Genomic DNA, 20,154 nt, shown 5'->3' with positions numbered 1-20,154 from the left:
ATATATCACTATGGAGAGGGGCGGGGGTGATCATCACTCACCCCCTCCTCCTCTCCCTGCTGCCGAAGTGTGCCCGCTGTGTGAATGTAACCTAAAATAAAGATTTCTCTTGTGAAATTGTTGTTCACAGCAACTTGTTCCTGGTGCAAGTCCAGAAATTACTACTTTCACCCCCTTTACACCACCTCCACGCTGTGGTGGGGAAGGGGCAGTGTATGGGCTATAATAGGCCACATATTGGGTCAGGCTGGGCTTGCCTCATGCCTGCACTTTAGCTATTGCCAGTTCATGACTCAGCGAACCTCAAAATTTGCACCTCCCTACCCCCAAAAGTTATGTTGAAACCTGTTTCAGAACCTCATAATAAACAGCTCAGACCCCATCTTCTACTTGCTGTGTAGGAGAGGCTATGCTGGTGCCCACACTACTGTTTCCCTACGCTATGGTACACCTCATCCTGATTCCAGTTAAATGGCCTGGTGTAGAATTTATCAAGGTTCATGGGTTTTGTGACAAATATAGTAAGGGTTTGGTGCCATCTCACGCACAAAGTGACAATTCTCGATAATTTCTCTTGTTGCATAACTTGGTTATGCTGCTCTTTAAGTTTTCTAGTAAGGTTCTTAGTCATAGTACCTTTAAATAGTTGTAAAATATTTTTGAAGGTATATATTTCCTTTAAATGAAGTGTTTTTGTGCCTGGACTTTCTAATCTTGTAAACTTTAAAGGACAGGTGTCTTTGGCACAAACTGGTCTCTGCAGTGATGTGCCATTTGTGCTGAGGTCACCTGAAACAACTGGTGCTCTAAAAACTGCTTTCTGCTACAGTTCTCTGGCAAAAAGACTGCAAAAATACATAAACACATGTACATATGTACACCACGTTCCAAATTAATATACAAATGAAATTTTTATCTGATTTTTATTAATGGTCACTGCAAATGACAAAAAACAGTATAATAAGTCCCCCAGTTGTTAGGAAGCCACATCACATGGCCCCCAGTAACTAGTTAGCCACAGCACACGGCCCCCAGTAAATAGGTAGCCACAGCACATGCCCTCAGTACTTTAGACAGGTAGCCCCAGTAGAAAAGTAGTCTTAGCACATGTCCCCAGTACATATGTAGCCACAGCACATGCACCCAAATAGACAGGTAGCCACATGTTCCCCAGTACATTGGTAACCACGGCAAATGCCCCCCAGTAGATAGGTAGCATCATCACATGCCTGCTAGAAAATAGGTAGCCACAGCGCATGCCCCCCATTAGATAGGTAGTCATGGCACATTCCCCCAGTAGATAGTTGGCCCCAGATCATGCCCCCAGCAGAAAGGTAGCCCAGACACATGCCCTCTGTAGATGGGTAGTCACAGCACATGACCCTCACCCCAGTAGATAGGTAGTCATATCACATGCCCCCAGTAGATACATTGGGCAGCCACAGCACATGCCCTCAGTAGATAGGTAACCAAAGCAAATACCTCCCAGTAGACAGGTAGCCCCATCACATGCCCCCAGACCCTAGTAGATAGGTAGCCCCATCACATGCCCCCAGACCCTAGTAGATAGGTAGTCACAGCACATGCCCCAAGACCTCAGTAGATGGGTAGTCACAGCACATGCCCCAAGACCTCAGTAGATGGGTAGTCACAGCACATGCCCCAAGACCTCAGTAGATGGGTAGTCACAGCACATGCCCCAAGACCTCAGTAGATGGGTAGTCACAGCACATGCCCCAAGACCTCAGTAGATGGGTAGTCACAGCACATGCCCCAAGACCTCAGTAGATGGGTAGTCACAGCAAAAAAAAAAGGGAATACTCACCTGCCAGCTCTCCCTTCAGCACTTCTCATCACTCCCACTCTCTTTTCTATGATCCAGACGCCTCTGCTATTGTTGCTTATGCAATGGCGCCTGGGTCATAGAGAGGAGTGGATGCCGCTCTACTCTATGACACAGACTCTTTCACCTAAGCATTGTTGCGACAATGGCAGCTTGGCGACACAGCTGTAACATCCCTGCTTGCATCCAGTGATCATCGCTGTGTGTGTCTTAGGCTATATTCACACGACCATATGGGGGACGCATATACAGACGACGTATAAACGTCCTATATAGCTCCCCCATAGAAGGGAGCCGTTCCGTAGCCGGGAGAAAGATGGGACATGTCCTATCTTTCCCCATAATACGGCGCCATGAGCCATATATCGCTATGGAGGTAGGCAGGGGTGAGCAGCGCTCACCCACCCCCCTCCTCCACTCATGGGCGCCGCCGTGTGGCCACCGTGCTACGGTACTGAGGGCACATCGTTGTGTGAATGCAGCCTTCTATGTACACGCTGCCGATCTAACCAACCATTCCTTTAGGGAAAAAAAAGTTGGCAAAGCTCAGAATTACACCAACGTTTGTGGGTCTGTTGTTAAATTCGGTTATTCTTAACCGCAAATAAACGCTGCAGATGTGTAACAGAAGTGATACCTGCTTCCGTGCAAGTCATTGGGAATGGATGGTAAATGGAAGGTGTTTTGTTCTACTTTTGATTTCTCTACGCTGGTTTCATAGCAGTGATAGCTGTACAGCTGAACTGAACTCTGTTACTTTTTCTTCGGCATATACTCTGGGAGCTACAGCAGATTTGGCTTGAGACTGAATTCAATGGCTATTTATCACGTATCCAAAGGCTTTGTCATTGACATATGCAGAGGATTTGCTGAACGGTTTAGAATTCACAAAATAGTGAATTCTAAAAGGGCTTTATTATGCAGATTTCTCCCACATCGTGTGGATGCTATAGGTGAGCTGTCGCTGGACAACCTGCTGCCAACCTGCTGCAGTTGCACCCCAAATGTCCCTTGTGAAGCACATATGCAGATTTTTACTATGGAAATTTAAATTGAATAAAAATAATAATAAAAAATATTTAATCTGTTTTAATCATTTTCATAGTGTTCGAACAGAAGTATACACTTTTTTGAGGAGCCCAGAATGTACTCATTTTATTGTGACTTGGTTTTTGTATCTGTGCACTTTATGGATTTTAAAATAAAGTATGGTTAACCCTGCAAATGTGAATAATTGTTTATCAGAAAAAGAATTTTAGCAGTTCATCTGGAATGTACCTTGTGTTCCAACCTAATATTTAATCTCTGTATTATGGGAATTGCACTTTATCTGTCATACATAGTCTGTCTTATTATTTGAGATGCTCCAGTGGGAAAACAAACTGTTTCCGTCTATTCTTTGTTGTACTCGCCCAACCTTTTCCTTTTTCCTGTCCTTTACAGCTACTCATGTTGGTAGCGTTTTCAGGGGATGACTGAATATTGTGCACTTGGTGATCTATAAATGCATATTGAACAATTTATGCCTTGTTTATCTATTTTTCTGTTTTATGTAAATGATGCTTGGGCAATTCATTTACCTTTTGAAGGCGGATGAATCCGCAGTGACATCAAATTGACAACTCAAATAGAGCTACACATTCAGTGAATTTGGTTCATACATGATACATGTACTAGTGAGTCCGAATCTAGTTCATTCTGATAATTAATTAGAAATTTAGTCCATATTACTTCCTCTGGGAGAATTTCTATTACACAGCTGCCAAAGTAAAAGGGGACATAGTGTGTGTGTACAATGTTTCAGTTCATTGCTGGTGCATTGTGATTGTATGGCCAGAATTTTATGTTTTTGTTCATCACCTCACCCTACAGAAAAAATTTCATAAAATGTTATCAGGATGTTACATGAAATTGTACCACCTTCAAAATGTTACCAAAGATGACAGCTCCTCTGAAAAGATTTCCTAGTTGGAAAACATTTTCTAAAAATTTTAAAAAGATTCTTACTTGCTGAATGCATAAATGGACAAATACTGGCAGACAAAGGTGACTAGAATATATTGCTTAGTAGCGTAATATGGGAAACGCAGCATAGAAAGATGCAGCATAAACTAATAAGAGGCTATTGGGCCTATGGGGGATGGATGCAACTCATTGCATCAACATTTGCCTCCACTGAGTGTATGCTCTGGGAGGTTCACAGTGACATCCTTGACAATTTAGGAACAGTGTCGTCACTGGGGGAAGCACTCTAAACATTGGCAGCAGCCAATCACTGACTGCTGCTGATCATTACTCCTCCCACTTTACAATGGGGAGAGGCTTAACTGTATGATGTATCCCACTGTATGTACTTAAAGTGGGATACGTACCAGACCTCCATTGTTAGGGTACATTGTGAATCCCCCCCACCATAACCTTACAAGGGAGGCTGAAAATTTCAATGTGAACCTAGAATTTTTGCAGCCAAAGACATTGTTGTAGAGAAAGGAGCAGCTTTTATCGACAATCCACAAGTAAGGTGACTTAAGATTAAGTGCCGTTTTTTTTTCTTATGGTGTTCTGTGAATTCTTATCTAACTAAATTTTAATTTTGTTGTAATCTCCATTAGTACAATGGACTCCATAAGTACCAATGCTACTCATACTACATTACTACATCCTGTGTCCTGGGGAAGATGGGTGTGGGATTCAATTATTGAGCTTCAGAATGAGGGGACAGCTAGCCAGAAAACCTGTGGAAGGTGGTGTAGAGCAGAGGTCCCCAACCGCCGGTCCGCGGACCAAGACCGGGCCGTTGGAGTTTATCAGCCGGTCCCGCTGACAGCTAGCTCCGCGGCCCTGCGCCTGGTCAGTGACGCGGCTCCCGGTACCTGTGTTCAGTGTGTAGTGCTGCTAAGCAGCAGCACTGTATACACTGATGCTCAATGTACACTGCTGCTACTCGCAGAATGTGCTCAGACAGGAGCAGGGACAAGCAGGTCATGTGTGTCCAGCGCTCCTTCCCTCCTGCTAGCTGCGAGTTGGAGGGGGAGGGGCTCTGGATGCTAATGGAAAGCTAGATATGATGTCAGTTCATTATAAATGTCATAATTATATGATAAGTATGAACTAAGCTCCACCCTCCATAACCCCACCCCATATGACCAAAGCCCCGCCCCCACCGGACCATGGAAAACTGGTCTAGCTTAAAGCCTGTCCTTGGTGCAAAAAAGGTTGGGGACCTCTGGTGTAGAGCGAAGGGTTACAGAGAGTCCAGTCCTGATTAGGGTTGCACCGATACCAGAATTCTGAGTACGATGCAATACTCGATACCAATATGATACTTTCAAGAAAAGAAAGTATTATCTGAATGTATGGGGTGTTTACATTGCATTAAATGCAATGCAAATATCTGGGGGTGGGGCTCAATCTGATGCCATGTGCAATTCCTTTGAAACGCATGCGATCAGTAACGATCACCAGTAATTTGCCAGGAGAAGCTTTAGTGCTGTCAGTGTAGTATATGTGTTGTAATGTTAATAAAAAAAATAGTACACTAAATAGTATCATTTAGGGCTTATGTAGACAGGTGTTTTTGATGCCATGTCCTATCCTTTTTTTTTTTTTTTTTTTTTTTTTTTTTTTTTTTTTTTTTTTTGCAGATGGCAAACTGACACACTGTTGGACGGCACATACATGACTTCCGTATGCAGAGTATTTTTTCTCAATTGTTGCGAGGCAAGCAACTGGGCAGGGAAAGAAGTAGATTAGAAACCCATTGCCTTTTTTTTTTGCATAAGTGAAAAACGGATGGCGTACGGACATGAGAAAAAAACGGATACAATATGGTCTGAACACAGACATCACGTCCGGAGTTTTTGCAGATGGACAGCGGACACGCCTGTCTGAATGACCCCTTATTTTTTGTCTTTTAATTTAACTACTACAGTATATGCTTAAAATATCATCAATATCAATCATCATCAATAATAATCTCTGAGAAGATCCCTCTCTATATACCAGTCCATGGAGCCTGTGTCACAATGTAAAAGAGTAGCTCTTGGTTACATAAAATCCTCCCATAGAAAACCAGTAAGCCCTTAGCCTAGTGCAGTGGTGGCGAACCTATGGCACGGGTGCCAGAGTCGGCACTCAGAGCCCTTTCTGTGGGCACCCAGGCTATCGCCCCAGCACAGCAGACAGAACTCAAAGAATCTTCCTGTAGTTCCAAGCAACTTAAAAGATGCTGCTTTCAGTCATATTTTGATACTTACTTCACTACTTGGGACTGTAGGAAGAGGGAGAATGAGTAGACAGGGCCGAATTATCTTTGGAGGACCTCCTGCTGGCCCCACGATTTTTTTCTCTACAGAGGGACACTGGAAAGAAGCTAAAATGATGAAAATTTTCCATCTTTCTACTGTGTTGCTGTCCTCAGGAGGCCAATATGATAAAAAGTTGTTGAACAGGGAGCAATAAGTTACTGCTTTCATTTTTGGTTGGCACCTCACAATAAATAAGGGGGGTTTTGGGTTGCAGTTTGGGCACTCGGCCGCTAAAAGATTCGCCATCACTGGCCTAGTGGATAGAGGCTCTGTCTCTCTATGACAGGTAGAGTGTGAAGGTTATGGGTTCAAAAAATAGAATTAAAGGAAACCTACCACTTGTAGTGGCAGGTTTCCAATGGCAATACCGAGCACCAGCTCAGGGTGAGCTGGTGCCGGAGCTTATTTTAGTTAGTGTTTTAAACCGCGGTATCGCGGTTTAAAACACTTTTTAAACGTTATTGCCGGCGCAGGCAGGTACGCGCTCAGCGCTTACCATGCGCGCGGCTCTCATTCACTTCCTATGTAGCCGCGTGCACGGTAAGCGCCGAGCGCGTACCTGCCTGCGCCGGCTATAAAGTTTAAAAAGTGTTTTAAACCGCGATACCGCGGTTTAAAACACTAACTAAAATAAGCTCCGGCACCAGCTCACCCTGAGCTGGTGCCCGGTATTGCCATCGGAAACCTGCCACTACAAGTGGTAGCTTTCCTTTAAATAGAGACCTGGTGTCTGGGGAATCCCTGGGAGGTATAGAGACCTGGTGATGTCTCTCTGATGACGTGGTCCCTGCTCTGCTGCTAACCTGGCAAGGACCTCAAATGTAGTGTTCCCTGAAATGCTGCTTGTAACACTTTCCACACCAGAAAGGCAGTGGGAGATTAGGGGGGCAACCAAGTGGCTCAATAGCTGGTGTAGGAAGGAGGATTTGAAGTTGGTGAAGGAATGGGCTACATGGGGATGTCGGCTGTATTTGTGAAAATGAGGTGACAGATTCCCTTTAAAGCATGTGAACGAATTGCAATAAAGAAGAATAGTGAGAAGACAAATGTTGCACGAAACATCTGGAAAATAAAGATGCATAATTTTTTTTCGGATGTTTTTTTTCTTTACTTTTTTGCAGATTTTTGTTTTGCAAATTTTCACTTTGTGAATTATCTCAAATGACTGTAAACCTTTAACTTTGGTTGTGGTAAAAATAGGTTTGTTAGATTCTTTCCTGGAGTATCTCTTTGTACATAACCTTTTAACCCCTCATCAGCATGAGTTTATGAGGGATCGGTCCTTTTAACACTAAACTGATTGGCTTCTTTGAGGAGGCAAGCTCCCCTGAAGTTGGGAGGATCCAGCACCGCCATTGCCCTCCTCACCGCTGTACTCTGGTGAAGTGCTAACAAAGCTGTGACCTTGAACTGTGCTCTCTTCCTTCTGTCATGACTGAAACACTCAAGGACCTTAAAGGGGTTTTCCATGTAAAGCAAATAGGAAACCAGTGAAGAATTGATACAGCAAGTACCATACATACTAGAGTATAAGCTGTCATGAATATAAGCCAAGGCTCCTACTATTACCACAAAAAACTGTGAAAACTTATTGACTCGAGTATAAGCCGAGGGTTGGAAATGCATTGGTCACAGCCTCTCCCCGTAAAAAGCTTTTCAGCCCCTTGCCCCCAGTATTTAGCCTGCCAGCATTCCCCCAGTAAATAGCCAGCCCCATTTTATATAGTGAGCCCTCTTCCCCTGTATATAACCTGCCCCTACATATAGCCAGACCCTGGCCCCGTTATATATAGCCAGCTGTGACGTCAGCCACACACAATATTATAGCACCGGCGGCGCCGGAGCTTGTAGCGCTGGACTCCGGCCCTCTCTGATGCTGGATGGATTGCGGAGAGGACCTCTGGGGGGACTTCAGACAGGTGTGTTTTGACTTTTGTTTTTTTTTTTTTTTTAAACTTGAGTATAAGCCGAGTTTGGGTTTTTCAGCACATTTTTTGTGCCGAAAAACTCAGCTTATACTTGTTCACAAAAGAGAAAACCCATCTTTAAAATGTGTTATGCAATTTCTCCTGAGTACAGAGACGCCCCACATGCTTTTTGTTGGGGCGCACAGGAAAGGAGCGTCATGCAAAAGTCATAGAATTTAGTGGTTTTTAGTTCATGGTGGACTTCTTTGCATTTTTCCATTCATGTTGCCATGTAAGTGCTTATTTGTGGGACGAGATGCATTTTTCTGTGGTACTATTTTTAGGTGGCTATGCCCTTTTGCTAAAAATATATTACATTTTTTGTGGGGGGGGGGCGGTTTGCAGAAAAAGCCATCAATGCTGTAATTTTATTTATGTTTTATTTATTTATTTGCAATATACTCTAAGCAATGTGTTAAATTGTTATGTTAATATGTTAAATTTGGGTACGATTTCTCTATATTTTGGCTTATGTTTTACTAATTTTGTACAGTAAAAGCTTGTAGGGAAAAAATCTTCTTATTTTTGTTTTTCTTTTTTTTTAATCACCATTTTCCTAGTAGAAACTCTGCTCTATATAGCTGAATGAGAGATTGTTTTGCAACAGTACCATTTTTGTATTGATAACTTTTTATTGCATTTTATGTGGGACAATACAGGTAAAAATCATAATTTTTGTTGGGTTTTAAAACTTTTTTTTTTTTTATGCCATTCATCTTGTGGGTATAGTAATGATTTTGTTCTATTGTACGGGTCAGTACGGACATGGCGATACTTCATGGGGAATTGTACTCTGGTGATTTTTGTATTGCAGGATATTAGCACTGTCAGCCTAAGCTGTGCCTGTAGGGTCCCATATGTAACAGGACCTAACAGGCATTTACCGTACTATGGACAGCCCTGGGCCTTGGCTCAGACTTCGGGACTGCCATAGCAACGTTCGACTCCCTGCTGATCGTAACTTTTAAAGGGTTACTTGGGGATGTGACAGGTAGATTACCGCTGACTCCCCACAACTCCCGACACCGGCTCTGCTCTGGTGCAGAGCCGAACCATCTAATAGTGGGACTAAGGTGTTAAAACCCTCTACCATTCTTTACTTGGTAATGCAACATCGGTGACTGCAGCTGTACTCCTGCTGGGAGAAAAACCAGCAAGGGTCAACAACAAGGGCATAATTTAATCCAGTTTATAGCCTTAGAGACCAGAATCCTTACAGGGGCAAAATGGAAATCACTGGACTTATCATTTACAGCATTTAAGAATAGGATCAGTCTTCTGATGCTGTTTGAACCGATCAAGGTAACGGATACTTTTCAGTTATTTGAAAGAATATGGAATCCGTGGATTGCCTCACAGGGGTCAATAGAGCTCTGGTTTTATCCCTATAAACTGTCACCTTGGTGTAATTTGGCTCATTTACTCCATAACTTTTATATTGTTGTATTTTTACATTATTACCTGTGATGCTCTTGTGACATATATTAGTTGTTCACCCAACCCTTCCCACCCTCTCCTCCCCTCCGGCACCTGCTACCCCTAGAGGAGAGGCGATTCTACCATCAACATAGACAAAGGTTCTTTACTGTAAGAGCAGTGAGACTATGGAACTCTCTGGCGCGGGAGGAGGTAATGGCGGACTCCATGTACATGTACAAGAGATGCCTGGATGCCTTTCTGGAGAGAAAAAAATATCACGGGTTATGCGGAAAAAACATTTGTTCAATCTTTAAGGTTGGACATGATGAACCTGCTTATTTTTCCAGCCTTATCTACTATGATGCTTTGATTTCTGTAAGAGCACTGACCTAGAATAGACCTAGAATAAATTAAAGAGAATATTTTCACCTCTACCGTATGCAGCCTAAAAACAATACCTGAAATGCAATGGTTAAGTCAAGTTTATTTTCTCATAGAGTTCCACAAAAATGTTATCTATTTTACAATACATCATTTGATACCATATAAATGAAAATTATGCTCATTAAAAACCGGTAGATTGACACAGATTACAAGATTATCACCCGGGTCCTGGTCACCAGATTAAATACGGTCATATCATCACTTATCCATCACGATCAGTCTGGCTTCATGCCCCGACGGTCCACTACAGACAATATAAGGAGGGTGCAGGTAATTGCTCAGATTGGGCAAAGATGTGGAGAGGACTGTGCACTAGCATCATTAGACACAGCTAAAGCATTCATTTCTGTAGAATGTCCCTTTAATAATAATAATAATTCCTTTAGTTATATAGCGCACACAGATTCCGCAGCGCTGCACAGAGTTTTGCCGCATCAGTCCCTGTCCCCAATGGGGCTCACAATCTAATCAACCTACCAGTATGTTTTGGAGTGTGGGAGGAAACCGGAGGACCTGGAGGAAACCCACACAAACACGGAGAGAACATACAAACTCTGTGCAGGTGTTGACCCTGGGACTTGAACCCAGGTTCCCCAGCGCTGCAAGGCTGTAATGCTAACCACTGAGCCACTGCCTTCTTCCAACCTTATCTACTATGTTACTATGATCCTTAGATTGCACTTACCCTTTCCTGGTGTATATGTTGTGTATTGATAATTTTATAAATACATTTTTTATTTACTAGTTTGTCATCTTATCGTGGGTCATCCATTAGGCCTCACAGGTTATCGAGGACCCTATAACCACTGAGCTGTGCAAAGCCATCATCATATGCTTTCCATGGTCCAAATGGGCCCAGAGGACGTCTTTCACATGGAGTCTTGCAGGACTTCAGTGTATTGTGATCTGTATCATATCCCATATTACGAAGCCACATATGGTGGCACACTGAGTGCCTCTGGCTCTGTGCACACGAGGCTTTCGAGCGGCAGAGTTTATTAATTATTATTTCTGATTTAGATTATACCATTTTCTTTCACATTTTTTTAACATTTTATACTGAGACTTGAACAAGTAACTTGAGAATATTGAATATATCCTTTTAAAGGGGACCTTCCACCAAGTCCCTTTCTAATGGAGTGCCTAAATCGATTTAATTTTGGCCCAAATTTTCGCAAATGGATTTCCATCCTGTATAAAACGCCAAAGAGTAAACTACTATTGAACGGCTCCCTCCCCAGAATTCCATCTGCATAGGGGGACGCACCAAGGTTCTCCGTTATCCCCTCTACTCTTTGTCTTGCGAGAGTGGCTTTAGCCCCTTTTTTTTTTTTTGCGAGACCGGGAGAACACCAGGATTACAATAGGCAGCAGGGAAGATAGAGTCGGCCTTTATGCTGATGATTATGGTTCTCTTCCTTTCTAACCCAACAGCCTCGCTCCCTAGTGCAATGGACATCATTAACACCTTCGGCTCCTACTCCGGCCTACAGATAAACTGGTCTAAATCGGTGTACACGCCCCTGGGTGCCTCCCCCCGGAGAGGACCTGAAACCCTGTCAGAATTCAAAGTGGTCAACCAGTTTAAATATCTAGGAATAATAGTTAGTAAAATTCACCAACACGCCCTAGGACATATTACTGACCCCTTACTGGCAGTCAATGCGTGGAAGTCCCTGCCCTGCATAAACTTAGTGAAAATTATCATATTACCAAAGTGTTTGTATATCCTACAGAAAGCTGCGGTGCCAGTTCCCAAGATGGTTTTTCTCTGAACTACACTCCAATACCGCCAAATTCATATGGGGGAACTCCATATTCAAACTTAGTCTACAAATACCGCAAAGGCCTAAAGAGATGGCCGGTATGGCGCTCCCAGACTTTTATCTTTATTATTTAGCAGGTCAACTGCAATATTTCTATCACTGGGTAATCCCAGGCTTGTTGCCCAATTCATAACACCATCAGTCATTATTTAGGGCTCACTTCCTTCTGGTCTATGTTGGAGGGTACTCCCAGAACTACTACTCATCCACAGGCTAGCCATACAAGCCTGGAAAAGGGCAAGGCAACACACACTTTAATAACACCATAGCTTTGTGGGGAAACTCTGCGCTAACACATTAAACATCTCTGGAAGACACAGAGGGGTGGAGACAAGCAGGAATACAAACTTTAGCAGACTTGTACACTGATGGGGTGTTGGCTTCTTTCTCAGACATGAAAACAAAATTTGATCTGGACCAGAGAAGGTTTTACAGGTACCTTCAACTCCGGCACACCCTGGAATCACAATTCACACACGGTCCACCACAGATATCTAAATATCCACTCATAGGAATATACAGAACTCAGAGTCCACGGAGTTTGGTGTCGGCTCTATACACCCATCTGATTATGCAAAAGGCGGAGCATTGCCCACCGCGCACTTTGCACAGATGGAAACAACTCATGCGATCACCCTCGGAGGAGACCGACTCCGAATTATTATCTACTCACACCAAAGTGTCCCCGTCCATAAATAACCATATGACACAATTATATATTTTCCCTCAAGCATACCTCACTCCGGTCCGCATGCAGAAAATGGGTCGGGTACATTCCACTGCCTGTCCTAGATGTGGCTCCTTGGAAGCCGACTTCTTGCATATGATATGGTAATGTACCACAATAGCAAGATTCTGGAAACATATTACAGATTTTCTCACTAGACTTATTACCCTTACGGTCCCTTGTGTACCGAGGTGTGCCTCCTGGGGGTCTTATCACAAGAAGACTGGACTCATTATCACCGCATTTTTCTGCAGGAAACATTATTAATAAGTTCGGATGAATCTGGGGCACTTGGTGTGACTCGGGTGAGACACACTATCCACTGCATAGACTCAGGGCAATACTTGCGGAAGAACAATGTTGACAATGTCTATCCCCTCACTGATAAGTTACTTGGGCATGGAGCGAAAGGTGGGGGCCCACTACACCCCGGACACTGGGGAATAGATCAGGGGCACTTAGGCTAGAGCTCACTGAAGGGGCTCAAACCTTATTAATTAAACGGTCGTAAAATAAGGATATTTTAACGGCACCTACAGATCCAGAGTTACCAGAATCGCCTGCCATTAATGTTTTGTTTGCATTGGGTCACGAACCCGACTCACCAGAGTTCACACACGGGGATACCTACTCTATGGAGTCCCAGAATTTAGCCCTTAAGCTCCGTCCACTTCCACAAAATGGCGTCCTTACGCTAAATTTACTCCACAGAATCTCAGCCCCAGCCAATCCGCACTGCCACCACCCACGAGTTACTTACACAAAGAAGGCCGTAGGCACCTCAACCACACAGACAATGCACCCTGATGATAACTCAGCACTCACTACAACACGATATTACAATTATAAATTCACACAGAACATGCAATCGCTTATTACATGGACTATGCTAATAATGACCTCTGGTAACGTTATTCCCTTCAGAGACTCAGATTCTTTAAGACTACAAGCAGAGGCTTATTAAAAAGTTTTAATTTACATAAAAATGCAGTACACTCAAAGAATTAAATTGTCAGATAACATGAAAAAAAGGATTAAAAGCAATACACATACGATACTTACAAACAGTTATGGAAGAAGAAACAAAAAATTCTTGCTAGTGGAATAGTAAGAAATTCTTTGGCCCGAGGACAGGGCATAAGCATCGATCCAGCCTTCTATTGTCATAGAGTCACCCAGACTGAACACTACTATGTGGCTGCTTCATTAATTTAAGCCCAGGTGATTTTTTTGACCCCCACCCCTGGCTGTGATGTCACTGTGAGGGGGATTTTTCTATCCCCCTCCCATCAGTGAGCTACTTTTTGGGTCTGGGTTTTTATCAGAACCCCATAACTTTTGATTGGGAGATGGCACAATTGTGCCATGGCTTCCAACCAAACGGGTATGTTATTCCCATTAACCCCATACCAAACTCAGGGTGTCTTAGCCTAATATCAGGGGTGTTCTGCTATTGGCTGCCTTGCATTGCAGCTAATGTTCTGATTTTCGGTCCAGAAGTGTGTCTAGACCCCATAACTGTCCTGTGTAACTTGGGACCTATAATTATGAATTATGTCCCAGTTATGGACAGCTATGATATTCCCCTTTGTCTGAATTTGGAGGGAAAAACATGCAATCTGTGGCTTCTTTTCATCCCCCACTAGCTAGACTACTCTGGCCGAAAGATGTTAATTTTACCACTTAGGAAGACCATGCTTCTCTGATCAAACATAGACTCCCTGGGGTTTTATAACCATCCTGCCAGGCTCATCTTCCTGGCTGGTCTTAAACAAATGGAGCCTAATGATTTATAACAGGCAGAATGAAACACAAAGAAAGAAAATATATATATATATATATAACAAACTGTGGAGGAGTAATATTATTATCACACATTGTAATGTTTATCTGGTTGCATTGTACTATGACATGGCGTATGCCTATGATACAACTGTAACACAATAAACCACAGCTATGGAGACACACGTGCTGTAGGGTAGGCGGGTGGTAGAATGATTGAGCAACTACTGGAAGAAAGTGTTTCCAATACTGTTACAATTTTTTTTGTACCAAATTATTGTGTATAATGCAGCTGTATATTTAGTTCATGAATTTGTTCAATAAAGCAGTTAAAAACTGGTAGATTCACAGTTTAGTACCAGTTAGTGATTCTATCCACTACAAAACAGGAATGTAAAGAATGTGAATGAGAGACTTGTAAGGAGAATGGGAGTGAGATTTCTTATCTGCTTTGTAAGTCGGATTAAAGCTCTGTCTTCCAGAATCTCCTTCTTTCTTTGCTTTGTGTACACTGAAATGGCTACAGCTATATGAAGAGACACGGTGGGATGAGTTGTAACTTGTTATGGGTAAGGTACAGAATCTACTAGAGCTTAAAATCAAGATCCTTTTTTTTTTTTTTTTTTCTTGCAAATTGTATTTTGACATAGGCTAAGCAGCCATTGGTAATTTGGAGAGGGATTTTTTGTTTATTCAGCCATTGCAAAAATAAATGCAAGTGGTTCCTTCCTTTTTTAGTAGAAACATGTTTATGAATTGTGTTTTTGCCTGGGAAAACTTGAATAAATTTCATATTTTGGCCTGACTACATCCTTGCACAATTTTGTGCTATAATGCAGTGGTTATATTTCTTAAGCAAATGCTGGTTTTCAGCAGGGTGACTTTTAATGTTTTGTATTTTTATTTGTGTACTTGTTTGCAGAGATAAGCAATACAAAAGGATGTATGTGTACATTTGCTACTGCTCTGGACACATTACTGGGTGCAGTAACCAAAGTGCGCTTTGTTTTCTATTCTTTATTTGAATTCAAGTGAAGACATCTTTCCGTCATATTTGTTGTGTATTTTCTACTTTCTTTTAAAACAATGTATACATATGTCGGCGAGATGCATATTTCTTGTTGAACACATCTCATTTGCTTTGTTCAGTATAAATACCATTTTGACTAGAATAAAGGGTTACATTCTGACTGTATTGTATACAGAATTGTTTACCAGTTTCTCACTTGGCGTTGTGTTTTTTTTTTTTTTGAAGACTGTGATCTTAAGGTTATTGGTTAGAAACCCTTAGCAAGAATGATATTGTTGCATACTTTCTTATATGTCACAGTGTAGGAATTTATCACTGCTCAGGTTAAATCCTGCTTCCATCAAGATGAGTATTGAGTCTTAACTTGGCTGTTAAGTATTTGATAAGTCTGGTCCAATCTGTCTAATAGCATATAATATTAAGAGTTCCAAAATCTTTTTATTACAAATGTAATGTACAATAAAAATAGCATAGTAGTGTGACATTTGAAACAGACAATGTATGACATTGAGATTATGTACTAGCAATTCTTTAATGTTTACAAATTGTATTGTACAGTTATATATTTTCCAATAAACAGTTTAAAATAAACAAATGTAATGTACAATTATAGGTGACAAAGACAGATAATTGGGTGTCACAAGATAATGGTTAATACTGAGGCTTCAGGACAGATAAGAGAAAAGCCATCTGTTTTAGTTGGATAGAACAGCACCTTAGCAGATGTGATTTCAGTAATCTACTTATGTGAAGTTCATTTCACTTAAATTCCTAGAGCTGCTTTTGTTTTATTGTAACATGTTGAAAAAAGACAAAATTCATTCTAACATTAATGTGCAGAAAATTTGATTAACTGTATAATGTTGGACTAATAGGTTGAACATGATGGAATTCACAAAAGATGAAATTGCCCCATATAGTACAAATAAATGGGAAGTGATACAAGTGGTAAGGTTAGTGCTAGTAAATGCTATGTATTTAACAGGTATTAAATCTTTGGATGAGGAATACATTTGAAATACATGGAGAGAACAAATCTGCATTGTTACATTGGTCAAAGCCGGCTAACACAAATTTTCGTGTTTCCTTTCCCTGGAAAGGAGAAGTCATTGACATGGCATTTGATAAGCATAATACTTGACCAGAATCCCCGATGGAGCAAGAATGGTAGTACAGGCAGTTCCCGGGTTACATACAAGATGGGGTCCATAGGTTTGTTATTAAGCTGAATATGTATGTAATTAGAAATTGTATATTTTATAATTGTAGATCCACGCAAAAAAATTTTTTTCCTCAGTGTTTCAAAATTTTTTTCTGTAATGAGACCAAGGATTATCAGTAAAGCTTAATTACAGACACCTTACAGCTGATCATTGCAGTCTGGGACTATAGTAATAGTATCCAGAGAGCTGCACCAGAGGGCAGAGGGGTCCGTCTTTAACTAGGGGTCGACTGTAAGTCGGGTGTCCTTAAGTAGGGGACCTCCTGTAATAAAATAATAGCTTAACTTATTTTGTACTGGTTGAAATGTGTGCATGTAAGGACTTATTCAGACATTCAAATTGAAAGTACGCAGTTGTGATGGCCAAACCATGAATGAACATAGGATCTTTAAAGCATTGTAATTACTGTTCACTTGAATTGCAAGGGATTTAATCATGCAGCCAGAATAGGATTGTTATAGCATCTGTATCTAGTATATGTATTTAAAAAAAAAAAAAAAAAAAAAAAAAGCATAATTGGAAAAAGTGTTATTTTCTTCTTTATATTTTATATTTGTCCTTTCAGGGAGCGCACACAAGGCTCACTCCACCATGTCGCTCTCCATGCAATCTGCAAGGGTCACAACTACTTCAATTACTAGAAGTCAGTCATTTGCAGGTGTTAACTCCAACTACGAGAAGACAAGGTTTGTTGAGTTTTACAATTCTATATGGTATTTGTGTGAATAACTAACTTATATTTTTGTGTTGTGTTTTTTTTTTTTTTTTTTTAAATAAAATATATGGGTATGTGTGTAGAGAGAAGGGATATTTACATGATATAATTTTTCTTTGAACCTGTCAGTATGGTTGTCCTACAATATCGTGGGTGAAATTCTCTTCACCCAAGTTATTGGTTTCCATACTAGATCTACGGAAATTATATGGTTTGCAAGCAATTCTACAGAATATTGGCCTCAAAGTTCGAAAAGATTAAAAGGGATCTTTTCCATACAACAGGTCATTGGTGATCAGTCCAGAAATGTGGACACTATAAGGTTTAGGTCACTAGAAAGTGCATCTCAACAGCATCTAACACATTGCTTAAAGGGGTTTTCCCACCAAACAAGTTAGGCCCTATCCACAGGACAGAACTTGCTGAGTGATCACAAGAATGGGGGGGGGGGGGTCCGATGGGGTCTTAGGTACCTCCGTCGGACCCCTATGAATGTCCGTTCTGCTCCATTCATCTCTACGAAGCTGACAGAGATTGCTGAGCACCATGGGAAAGGTTAATCTGGGCTTGTACAACCGTTTTCTGACATACAAACCCTGAACATTTCAATTATTTCCCACTGTACACCATCTCCGTGCCAAGTGGGTGTGGGGGGATGTGAAGGGGACGTGGCCTGCAGCAGAGTGGGTTGGAGCTAGGTGTTCCTGCCCTGCGTCTGTGCACTGATAACAACTAGCGACCACTCAAGGTTATTGGCAAATATTGAAGGAGTCCCCCACGTTTACCATCAACCAATGTGTGATATATTGCCATAAAAGAGGTAAAGTCACCAATTTATCTGCAAAAACTGCAGAGTATATGTTTTATACTCCTATTCTATAGAAAATAAAACCTGACCTCCATGTACAATGTATAGTGGTATACTGTATGAAGCATTATCTTCACTTTTCTGGTACAATAACATCATACGCACACTAGATGCCTTTTATGTATTTATCCCTATACACGTTAGATGAAAAAGGTCCAAATTATCCATTTTTGTCACGTTAGGGTGACCATGTAATGTGTATCGCCAGCTCTTATGTTCCGACTAACTAATGGCAGTATTCTCTCCATATTCTCTCTGTATTCTCTCCAAGTTATACATGTATGCATCTCAGACGAGCTGATTGTGCATGTCTATGGAGTTTAGTCTATGGAGTTTAGTCTATGGAGGTGTAGGACCTGCACCATAGAATTCTATATTCTCTTTCAGTTCTGCTCATATATCTCTCTTGTATAGAAGCTTCACAAGTGATATGTGTGTCACTATAGTCTGCTCTTACAGAAATATCTGAGTGGTATAGAATGAAACTTAACATCGGCAGCAAATAATTTCATCTGGTTGGCCCAATAATTCCCAGACACTGATAGTTAGTGACATTAACCAGGAAATTTTAACCAGGACTGTTATTTATCTATAAAAGCACTTTCTCTGCTTAGAACCCATGCAGGTAGGCAACCCACTAATGGACATCCTACCCTCTATGAATACAGTGATGGCAGACTCGCTCCGAAAGGCAAAGAGAGAAATGAAAAGTCATACTGAATTATTTTACCATAAAGCTACATAATAATCCACTCTAATCCTCCTGTTCTATAACATACAGTCTGCAGATCAGACTGCTTCATCCATATCTGGGTCCTTTTTAAAGCTTAGGAGCAAGTGAATTGCCAAACCTGTGGTAAAATGCTACCCAACTATACCACATTTTAAAAAAGGTTTAATGGTTGGGCTTTGTCATCAGCATACAGCAATACAGAGGCCATAAGAAGAAGAGGGTTATGGGAAAACTAAAAAGGGTGTCCTACTCCTAGATCATATTTTCCTGTGGATTTCAAGAAATATTTGCTGCAATTGTCCATCTTTATACTATTTTAGCGGTCTGTAAAGGAAATCTACCATTTGACCTAAACATACTATGAGAATGCTGTAGCAACACTGATGCAGAAACATATCTTGTTTAAGCAAATAACAATTATAAAATTCAGGACCATGGGAAAGCCTATTTGCCATGTATAAACACATTACATCCACATGCACAGGAGCTGCCTTAACTGTCCAGACAGCACTAATTAGAGCTGTATGATTCGTACACAATAGCTGGGGAATGGTGCAGTGATTGATTACTTCTGCCTACGATTACTATATGTAGGAGAAGTGCCGGGGGAGCAACAGACTCTCATTATCATAATTTTATAATTGTTTTTTCAGCAAAGCCACTCGGTTCAGGGATTAAACAAGTTATATTTCTGCATCAGTGTTGCTACAGCATTCTGAAGGTATCTTTGATTCATAATGTATAAAAGTAAATGGTAGTGTTCCTTTAAAGAAAATCTACCGCTGCGTTAGACAAGATTTCAACTGAAACCGCCTGCAAACACACATATTCCACATATATAAACATTGTATGTATACATAAAACATTAATGGGACATTCTACATGTTTACAGTTTCCACATTTATACGCATTACAGATTTATACATATTACATGCATATACATGTTAGGCCTAGTTCACACCCTCTGTTCTTCTTAGACTTAATAGACCTTCAGTTACACTTCCGGAATAAAAACTGGGGAAAAAAAGCATAAGGAATAATATTTTTTCCTCTATTAATAACAATACCTGCCGAACACACGTGTAGACATATACCCATATATTTCATTTATGTAAGTTTAGAAACTGCATTTACACGCCCCACATATACGCACGTTAAATGCACATATACACATAACACTTGCATGTATACTATCTGTACAAGTATAAATAACACTTGCATGTATACTATCTGTACAAGCTCTCTCTTCACAAGCTACAATCTCGTGGGT

The 20,154-nt window shown here is 41.2% G+C and overlaps 1 protein-coding gene across 5 annotated transcripts in view; it reads left to right on the top strand.

Annotated features, from left to right (window-relative positions):
- RIPOR1 (RHO family interacting cell polarization regulator 1) overlaps nt 1-20,154 on the top strand; it is a 234,848-nt gene that overhangs the window by 108,409 nt on the left and 106,285 nt on the right. For 4 of the 5 annotated variants that reach the window (XM_072117796.1, XM_072117793.1, XM_072117795.1 and 1 more), the window contains one exon: nt 17,134-17,254. In XM_072117796.1, coding sequence (XP_071973897.1) covers nt 17,160-17,254 — 95 coding nt within the window. In that variant the 5' untranslated portion in view covers nt 17,134-17,159. Of the gene's footprint in view, nt 1-14,793; nt 14,885-17,133; nt 17,255-20,154 lie in introns of those variants that run through there. The other variant, XM_072117794.1, reaches the window with a different exon arrangement.

This window comes from Engystomops pustulosus, chromosome 7 (genome assembly GCF_040894005.1).
Source record: "Engystomops pustulosus chromosome 7, aEngPut4.maternal, whole genome shotgun sequence".
Taxonomy (NCBI): Eukaryota; Metazoa; Chordata; class Amphibia; order Anura; family Leptodactylidae; genus Engystomops; species Engystomops pustulosus.
Note: the sequence above shows the minus strand (reverse complement) of the source record. Positions and strands in the feature narration are given on the sequence as shown.